The sequence below is a fragment of the Nansenia antarctica genome, assembly GCF_963989245.1.
Source record: "Nansenia antarctica genome assembly, chromosome: 2".
Taxonomy (NCBI): domain Eukaryota; kingdom Metazoa; phylum Chordata; class Actinopteri; order Argentiniformes; family Microstomatidae; genus Nansenia; species Nansenia antarctica.
The window spans coordinates 30,455,312-30,465,311 of record NC_137675.1 but is presented as its reverse complement, the minus strand read 5'-3'; the positions used below and the strand labels follow the sequence as shown (position 1 = coordinate 30,465,311).

Sequence of the window (10,000 nt, the reverse complement as noted above, 5' to 3'; positions counted from 1 at the left end):
AAGTTACTCCAGGGAGACTGTCCCTGTAATCTCTGATTGTAAATCGCTTTGGATAAAAGCGTCTGCTAAATGGTTAAAATGAGAAATAAAATGTCAAAAGAATTGAGGGGGGGTAGAGAGTTTCACAGACAAGTCTTAAGCCTAATCCTCGACTAAAAAACATCATCAATGGAGATGTTTTACTGTGAAAGTGTTGATTTAGTCCAGGACTATAGGCTCAAGCCTTGTCTGTGAAACCAGCCCATAGACTGTCACAGCAGCATGATTAATAGTGCACAGTGGCAGTCGTAAAGGGAACGTTCCGGAGACAGCTTGTACAACACATCACGCTACAGCAGCACGAGATAAATGGTAAATGGTAAATGGACTGCACTTATATAGCGCCTTTTTTGCTGCTCCAAAGTGCTTTACAACGGCGTCTCATTCACCCGTTCACACACACATTCACACACCAATGGCGGCAAGCTGCCATGCAAGGCGCCGGCCCGCTCGCTGGAAGCAATTTTGGGGTTCAGTGTCTTGCCCAAGGACACTTCGACATGTGGCCAGCCGGGGCTCGAACCGCTGGCCTGGGGAGGTCCAGTGGTCTGGTACCACGGCCTGGGGAGGTCCAGTGGTCTGGTACCACGGCCTGGGGAGGTCCAGTGGTTCAGTGGGGGTGCAAAAAGATAATTTCCCCTCAGGGATCAATAAAGTGTCTTCTTCATCTAATATAGAGTATTCTGGAGAATCACAGTACTCCATTACGTCCACAGGGTGGCAGCAGCACCTTCTTGATAACTGAAGTAAGTAACTCACGTACTAATGTACAGTAAGTAACTAATGGATTAACTAACAACGTTAAAGTTAGTCTACAGCCCGTTCCAAATTATTAGAATACCTCTGTGTCATTGGCTGCTATAGGCATAAAAGGAGAGAAACTCATGGTGTGGCCCCCATCTTCCCCCATCTTCCCTTGACCTCAACCCTATTGAGAACCTTTGGAGCATCCTCAAGCAAAATATATATGAGGGTGGGAGGCAGTTCACATCAAAACAGCAGCTATGGGAGGCTATTCTGGCATCCTGCAAAGAAATTCAAGCAGAAACTGTCCAAAAACTCACAAGTTCAATGGATGCAAGAATTGTGAAGGCGATATCAAAGAAGGGGTCCTATGTTAACATGTAACTTGACCTGTTAAGATGTTTTCGTTTGAAATAGCTTTTGATTTCAGTAAATATGACCTCCTAATATGACCCCCTAACCCTAAATTCATCAAATTACGATTTGTAGTTCTTTACAACCTATAAAATGTTTTGAAACTCTGTTGTGCATAATAATTTGGAACAGTGGATTTTGAGTTTTTTATTTAAAAAAAAAATACTGTTATCATTGGGAGGTTTGTTCAATAAAATTTGAATTATACTCTAACGGTTGATGACTTGAAAATTATACTGATTGTCATTTGCATCGACTATTCGGGAAAATCTGAGAAAAATATCATTTGCATAATAATTTGGAACGGGCTATACACCCCATAGGAATGTTACTGTGTGTGTGTGTGTGTGTGTGTGTGTGTGTGTGTGTGTGTGTGTGTGTGTGTGTGTGAGAGAGTGTGTGTGTGTGTGCACGTGTGAGTGTGTGTGTGTGTGTGTGTGTAGTGTGTACGTGTGTGTGTGTGTGTGTGTGTGTGTGTGTGTGTGTGTAGTGTGTACGTGTGTGTACGTGTGTGTGTGTATGTGTGTGTTGTCTCCCCTGTCCTGCGTCCTGAGAAGCTGACTTGGTTGGAATCCCTTTGCATTGCGATGCATTCGCGCGCACGTTGGAAAGTTCCCAATATAGTAGCCTGCTGTATGGGGCCTCGTGGGCTCTGCACTGCACAATAACCTCTAGGCCTACAGCATTGTGCGTTGTTAGAAAATAACCGGTTAAACAATATAGTCACGAACTCTACTAGCAGGAATTCACCCCTGGCACTCAGCCAACCTTCCAACGAGTCGACTCGGATCACGAACACTGGACTTTGAAACCCTTTGGACTTGGACATAATATGTATACAACATATAACACATAACATATATGTTTTTGATGTGTAAAAACACGGTTTGAGATGTGTAAACTAAGTTATGCTGTCATCTGACATGCTTTTATGTGCGTTGTTTAATCATGTGCAGTGAAACGCATTTTAAAAAGATTAATGGTAATGGAAATGACAATGAAAATTGAACTATTTAATTATTGATTACTTTATGTCCTTGTCATGTGTCGTATTTTATTCTGAACTATGATATCTGAGCATATCCGCACAAAACGTCAAGGTGTGACCCATTTGCATTTTGCTTTTGTATCTGATCATCCTTATTTCTAAGGATTTATAAGCAGGTTAGTTTTGGTCTGGTGGTTTTAAGGCGGAAATTACTCAAATAGGACATTCAGCAAAATAATAACCTTTAATAATAACCTTTATTAGTATAGCACTTTTCCTGCAAACGTTGCAGCTCAAAGTTCTTTAACAAAACAATATAAGATTTAAACAAGTAAATACATATACAAATATAAAGATTCATCAACTAATATTAAAAGATACATACAGAAAATAAATCACAGTAAAAGGACGGAGGGGAGATATCTAAGAGCATATACACGCAGTTACAAATCGCTACACTTAAATCGTTTAGTTACACGAACACAATAGCGCCGCTTGATTCCGATAAAAAAAAAGCAAGGTTCCTGTTGGTCGAGAATGTGGAAATGGTTTCTCTTAAAGCTGCAGGACTGGATACACGAGCCCATACAGGACACACAGGACAGACGAGGGGTGTGTATCTCTTTAAGAACCACGGGGACTTTTGACAAGGCTGAACCCGGGGGTATGCGAGGTTTGCACTCAGAAACGGGAGAGAAAAAAAAAAGGGTCTTCTCTGGTCTGGCGCTGTCCGAAATCAAGTGGCGCACGGCGGCGACCTTTGTATCAACTAGCCAAGTACAACCCGAGGAGGAGCAGGAGGAGGAGGAGGCAGTTCCTCAGCCCCGGTTAGCAATTGGCTGCGAGACTCACTGCCCTCGCAGTATCTAATCATTTCCTATCTAGAAGAAGAGAGAAAGAAAAAAAAAAATACACGCACGCACGCATGATGTGGTGTGTGCGCGTCCTGAACTGGAGCCTAAAGTCCGCCACCCTCCGTGGCGCCGCCAATCACCGGCGAGATTAACGAGGTTACCCATTCTTAGATCTTTCTAGGGGGGCTTCCGACGGACCGTGGAGGACTACGGGAGAGAGAGAGAAAGCAGAGACCTGCCTGCGTGTCGAGACGGAGGAAGAGAGGAGGAAGCATCGCTGCTGTTCATCCCATCGCACCAGACTAGAGAGCCGCGCTGCGCTGCTGCGATCACGATACTACTACGGGGGGAATCATGACGGAGAAACGGATGTCCCGGTGGTATTTCGGGGGGCTCGCCTCTTGCGGGGCAGCCTGCTGCACTCACCCGCTGGACCTCATCAAGGTGGGTGTACGAGAGAGAGAGAGGGGGGGAGAGAGAGAGAGAGAGAGAGAGAGAGAGAGAGAGAGGAGAGAGAGAGAGAGAGAGAGAGAGAGAGAGAGAGAGAGAGAGAGAGAGAGAGAGAGAGGGGAGAGAGAGAGTGGAACCGCAGAGCAGTCTGCGGGCCCACAAACCCCCCAGCTGTTCCCAGAGGAGAGGTGACACATCTGCCCCCCCCCCCCCAAAGTCACCCCATTCTGCAGGGGCTTGACATTGAAACGTGTATATAATTAGAGATCGCCTCCGTAGTAGTAGTAGTAGTAGTAGTAGTAGTAGTAGTAGTAATAGTAGTAGTAGTAGTAGTAGTAGTAGTAGTAGTAGTAATAGTACACGTGAGGATAAGCAGAGAAAGTAGGGCAGGGGGGGGGGGGGGAAAGAGAAAGTTGCAAGATAATCTTTTTCGCCCTCCTCTCTCCCCGTTTGATCCCCGAGTCACGTGACTCACCCTGCTGACCGCTTTCAGTCGGTGTCCCGCCGGAGCAAGGAGACTCCACGGTCCACTAAACTAGACTAGACTAACCGGGCTTAACGCTTCACAGCACCGATGTTGGACAATTGTCTCAGCACATGACAGCAAGCAGCACACTATCCATTATGTTCGGGGGGATTTTAGTTTCTTAGACGGCAAGAACTGTACAGCACCCTGCCTACTTTAGAAACCTATACTGTGTGCATGCGACCTATAATTATGTAAGTGTAGTAAGCAATTGGACTGCTACTAATTAGTGAGCTGTCAAAACCCGCCCTGTCAACCGTTATAGACCTTGTGCAGTGCAGCAGCCCACGTGCGACGTGCAGGCTGCAGTACTATGGCTGTGTTCGGTATACTAGCATACTGCATACTAGCATACTCAATGAGTATACTGCATACTAAATTCATAATAAGTATGTGAAAACCAGCCGATCATTATGCATACTGCATACTGCCTCCCAGAATGCCTCCCAGAATGCATTTCGCCGGACGTTTTCAAGAACATTAGGGCATAATGTTCTAGCAATGTTGTCACTTAACATTTTAAGAAGGTTATCACACAACATTTTAAAAATGTTTTTAGAGAACATTATCCTAGAACATTCTGGGAACTTCCCACTGAAAACGTTTTCAAGAATATTAGGGCATAATGTTCTAGCAATGTTGTCACTTAACATTTTAAGAAGGTTATCATGCACACAACATTTTTGAAATGTTTTTAGAGAACGTTATCCTAGAACATTCTGGGAACTTGAAGAAAACTTCCCGCTGAAAACGTTTTCAAGAACATTAGGGCATAATGTTCTAGCAATGTTGTCAACTCACATTTTAAGAAGGTTGTTAACGAACATTATCCTAAAACATTCTGGGAACTTCCCGCTGAAAACGTTTTCAAGAACATTAGGGCATAATGTTCTAGCAATGTTGTCACTTAACATTTTAAGAAGGTTATCACACAACATTTGTAGAATGTTTTTAGAGAACATTATCCTAAAACATTCTGGGAACTTAAAGAAAACTTCCCGCTGAAAACATTACGAGAACATTCTAGGTAACATTCTTTGAACATTTTTAGAACAAAAAATTGCTAGCTGGGAATGTTCTTCCTTTGTTATCGTGTAACATTGTGGGAACATTTGATAAAAGAACATTCTATAATCTGTTACCTAAACAATGTCCCCAAAACATCCTTGGAATGTTGCAGGTAAAACGTTCTTCCTTTGTTTACATATCACATTACAGGAACATTCTAGAAAAAACGTTTTGTGATCTGAGGCATCAATAACATCCTGAAAACATTATCGAATGTTGCTTTGAAAATGTCCTTCCTTTGTTATCATGTAACATTGTGGGAATATTTTATAAAAGAACATTCTATAATCTGTTACCTAAACAATGTCCCCAAAACATCCTTGGAATGTTGCAGGTAAAACGTTCTTCCTTTGTTTACATATCACATTACAGGAACATTCTAGAAAAAACGTTTTGTGATCTGAGGCATCAATAACATCCTGAAAACATTATCGAATGTTGCTTTGAAAATGTCCTTCCTTTGTTATCATGTAACATTGTGGGAACATTTTATAAAAGAACATTCTATAATCTGTTACCTAAACAATGTCCCCAAAACATCCTTGGAATGTTGCAGGTAAAACGTTCTTCCTTTGTTTCCATATCACATTACAGGAACATTCTAGAAAAAACGTTTTGTGATCTGAGGCATCAATAACATCCTGAAAACATTATCCGAATGTTGCTTTGAAAATGTCCATTCTTTGTTATCATGTAACATTGTGGGAACATTTTATAAAAGAACATTCTATAATCTGTTACCTAAACAATGTCCCCAAAACATCCTCAGAATGTTGCACCTAAAACGTTCTTACTTTGTTAACATTTAACGTTATAGGAACATTATTTGAAATGGTAAACATCCTTAAAATGCTCTTTGAACATTAGATGAAAACGTTTTCTTTAAAACATTAGCAGAACATGTAGGGAATGTTAGCCAATGTTGTGGGAACATTCCCTGCTAGCTGGGATGTTAATGTTAATTATTGTTAATACATGTTAATTCCCAGTATAGTGAAAATACCACCGCTCATCCGTGATCAGACTTAGCTGGGGTGCTGCAGCTGAAGAGTATCAAATAGAGTGCAAAAAAGCAGCATCTGCACACTCAAATATGTGCAAAAAACGATGTTTATTGCAAGCTTTCGGTCCCCAGGCTATCGGACAATGTAAACAAAAGCTGTATGACAAGTTTGTATGATGCAGTTTGACGAGGCTGAAAGCGCACAGGGTTGCCAGATGGGATTGACAATTTACAGCCTAAACTTTCTATAACCTCAAAATCAAGTTGCCCATTCGGCAAGTCGCCCCATCTGGCAACCCTGGACGCAACTCTGCAACCCTGGACGCGAAATGCATTTTGGGAAATAGGAGCCGAGCTAGTGTCCATCATAACCGACTTCAATTTTCACGGGAGTAACTAGTATAGTTTGTTGTGTCTCTGGTTTTTAGTCTGGTCCTAGGACTAGTATAGTTTGTTGTGTCTCTGGTTTTTAGTCTGGTCCTAGGACTAGTATAGTTTGAGGTGTGTAGTGGTTATGATGCCCTTGGGTCTAGACAACCTGTCTGAACTTGCCTACACTTGCTACAAAAGTTACAGTTAACCTCTGTCTTACACACACACACTCACACACACTCGCACTCGCATGCACGCACGTACGCACGTACACACACTCTCTTACCTCTTAACCTCTGTCTTAGACACACACACACACACACACACACACACTCACACACACTCACACTCGCACGCACGTACGCACGTACACACACTCTCTTACCTCTTAACCTCTGTCTTAGACACACACACACACACACACACACACACACACACACACACACACAGACGTAACAACCCACACATAGAGGGCGGCATGTAGCTGACCTTGTCCATAGTAGTTGAGGTTAGATATGTTCTGGGAGTGTAAGCATGTGTTACAGGTTAAAAGAGTTAGAGAGAGGAGCAGATAGAGGCATGTGTAGAGTAGCTGCTGGACTTTGGCTGTGGCTGTCTGGATGTCTGTAGATAATCCATGTACACATCACGCTTCAGAGCCTGAGGGAGGGAGAGAGGGAGAGAGAGAGAGAGAGGGAGGGAGGGAGAGAGAGAGGGAGAGGGAGGGAGAGAGGGAGAGAGAGGGAGAGGGAGAGAGAGAGGGAGAGAGAGAGAGACACACACACATACTATGCATTTGTCATTGGAGATATATAAATCAATTTTCATTTCTATATATGGAACACTATCCCCTGGACTTACAGTACAATATGACACCATGAGAGAGTGAGAGAGAGAGAGAGGGAGGGAGGGAGAAAGAGAGAGGGAGGGAGAGAGAAAAGCCTGACTCGGTACAAGTATAACCATATAGTATGTTATTAATGTTAATTTAACAGCACATCAAAAACCACGGCTAATTATTAACCTGTCAGGGAGAGGGAGAGAGAGGGGGGAGGAGACAGAGATGGGGGGGAGAGAGAGAGACAGACAGACAGTACAATGCATTTATCACTGGAGATATATAAATCAATTTTAACTTCTATATATGGAACACTATCCCCTTGACTTACAGTACAATATGACATCATGAGAGAGGGAGGGAGAGAGGTAGAGAGAGAGGGAGAGAGGGAGAGAGAGAGAGAGAGAGAGAGAGAGAGGGAGAGAGAGAGAGGGAGAGAGTGAGAGAGTGAGAGAGAGGGAGAGAGGGAGAGAGAGGGAGAGGGAGAGAGAGGGAGAGAGAGAGAGGGAAAGGGAGAGAGAGAGGGAGAGTGAGAGAGAGTGAGAGAGGGAGAGAGAGAGGGAGAGAGTGAGAGAGAGGGAGAGAGAGGGAGAGAGAGAGTGAGAGAGAGAGGGAGAGAGAGAGAGAGTGAGAGAGTGAGAGAGAGTGAGAGAGAGGGAGAGAGAGGGAGAGAGAGAGTGAGAGAGAGAGAGAGAGGGAGAGTGAGAGTGAGAGAGAGTGAGAGAGAGGGAGAGAGAGGGAGAGAGAGAGAGAGAGAAGGAGAGAGAGAGTGAGAGAGAGAGTGAGAGAGAGAGAGAGAGAGAGAGAGGGAGATAGAGTGGAGCCGCAGAGCAGTCTGCGGGCCCACAAACCCTCCAGCTGTAGGGAGGGAGAGAGAGAGAGAGAGAGAGAGAGCGAGAGAGAGGTTGCAGGGTACAATGCATTCATCACTGGAGATATAAATCATGTCTGTTTCATGTCTATACATCAAACACTCTCTCACTCTCTCTCTCTCGTTGACTTCCAGTACAATATGACACCATTGGAAGACACTGGAGTTAGGATTCTATGAAAAAGACAAATGAAAGAAAGAAAGAAGCATTGTGCAATGGAGCTGTCTGTTGTTGTTAGCGTAGCTAGCTTGTTGTCCGCTGCTGCTGTGGCTGTGGTAATTGTCCCCTTGGGAAACAACGTTTACCTGACCACATCATTACTGTCCTCTATGGTAATTGGATGATGTGTAACCAATGGCAACGACAATGTTAACGCCACTGGCGAAGGCCTCAGCACCCGCGGCTAACGTTTATGTTGACATGTTTGGCTAGTTAGCAGACACCTCTATCCAAACAAATACTTCTGTCTGTGTTTGTCTGTGTCTGCATCTGTGTGTGTCTGTCTGTTTGTGTGTGTGTGTCTGTGTGTGTGTCTGTGTGTGTGTGTGTGTGTGTGTGTGTGTGTCTGTGTGTGTGTGTGTGTGTGTGTGTGTGTGTGTAAGCGCCCATGTATGCAAACCTGTGTGTGTGTGTGTGTGTGTGCGTGTGTGTATGTGTGTGTGTGTGTGTGTGTGTGTGTGTGTGTGTGTGTTAAGGCGTTGTAAACATTGGGTGTGTACCTATTCCACAACCCTGCAGCACCACAGCCGCCCAAAGCCAAGTTAACCTTATCAGCACCTTCACACCCTAATAACCTCACCTCACCTAGCCCGCCTTGAACCCTCTGATTCCACACCTGTCTGTCTGACAACCTCACCTCAGCCAGGTTCACACCTACGACCCCACACGTCAACACTGAACACCTTCTGGAAAGAGTTGCTGAATATATTTGCCCTGGAAGGAAGTGTAGGGATTAAATTGATTCTTAATAGATTGAGTAGAACTTATAAAGCACAAAGAGCTTAAATCAATTGTCTCCAAAGAGGCCTTTTATGAAGCAAAGTCACATGAGCGCAGAGAGAAAAGAGCAGACAAAAAGCAAAAAGCAAAAAGCCCCCAACGATGGGCGGGACCCTTGGTCATGAGGTCACTATTCTTGGGAACCAATCATATTATACAAATCTGTGATCTGTGATTGCACAAGTCATGGGCCCTCCTGTCCATAGTCAGAATTGTTCACTGCTCCACAGATCTTGGCCCATCCCTTCCAGGAAGGAAATGGGCCTTCCTTGAGTGCTGCTAGATTCGCCCAAACTATAGAGAGACTTACATTTCTCAGTATAAAATGATATAAAACTACAACAGAAGTTTTTTTTTTAAAAAGGTCAGTTTTAGTTTTTTAGTGACCTAAAAAACACAGTTTGCGTGTGGACGAAAAGGCCACGTAGTGAAAGCTACGTTCGCCCGAAAATGCCCGCGTGTGTGTGTGGATGAGGGCCGTAGACTCATTAGCCTCCCTAGAACTCGAGGGAGGGAGCTGGAAGAATACTTTCCATCCTTCAAACAGTCATTTATTGACCATCCTTCTCCCTCCCCCCTTTCCCTCCCCTCCCTCCCTCCCTCCCTCCAAGACCAGGAGGAACCAGCTACTGTACTGGTGTGAATTATTCCACACCTCAGTGTCACAGAGAGAGGGAGGGAGGGAGGGGGCGGGCAGGAGGGAGAGAGTGAGGGAGAGGGAGGGAGGGGGAGGGCAGGAGGGAGAGAGTGAGGGAGAGAGACAGAGAGTGGGTTAGGGTTAACCCTAACTGTTTTAGAGGGAAAGAGAGATGGAAAGAGAGATGATTGAAGGA

The 10,000-nt window shown here is 44.3% G+C and overlaps 1 protein-coding gene across 1 annotated transcript in view; it reads left to right on the top strand.

The window, feature by feature from the left end:
* Window positions 1-2,734: 2,734 nt before the first annotated feature.
* Window positions 2,735-10,000, top strand: part of slc25a10b (solute carrier family 25 member 10b) — a 19,343-nt gene continuing 12,077 nt past the window's right edge. Inside the window, exon 1 of the mRNA XM_080524469.1 lies at window positions 2,735-3,483. Coding sequence (XP_080380595.1) covers window positions 3,394-3,483 — 90 coding nt within the window. The 5' untranslated portion in view covers window positions 2,735-3,393. The remainder of the gene's footprint in view (window positions 3,484-10,000) is intronic.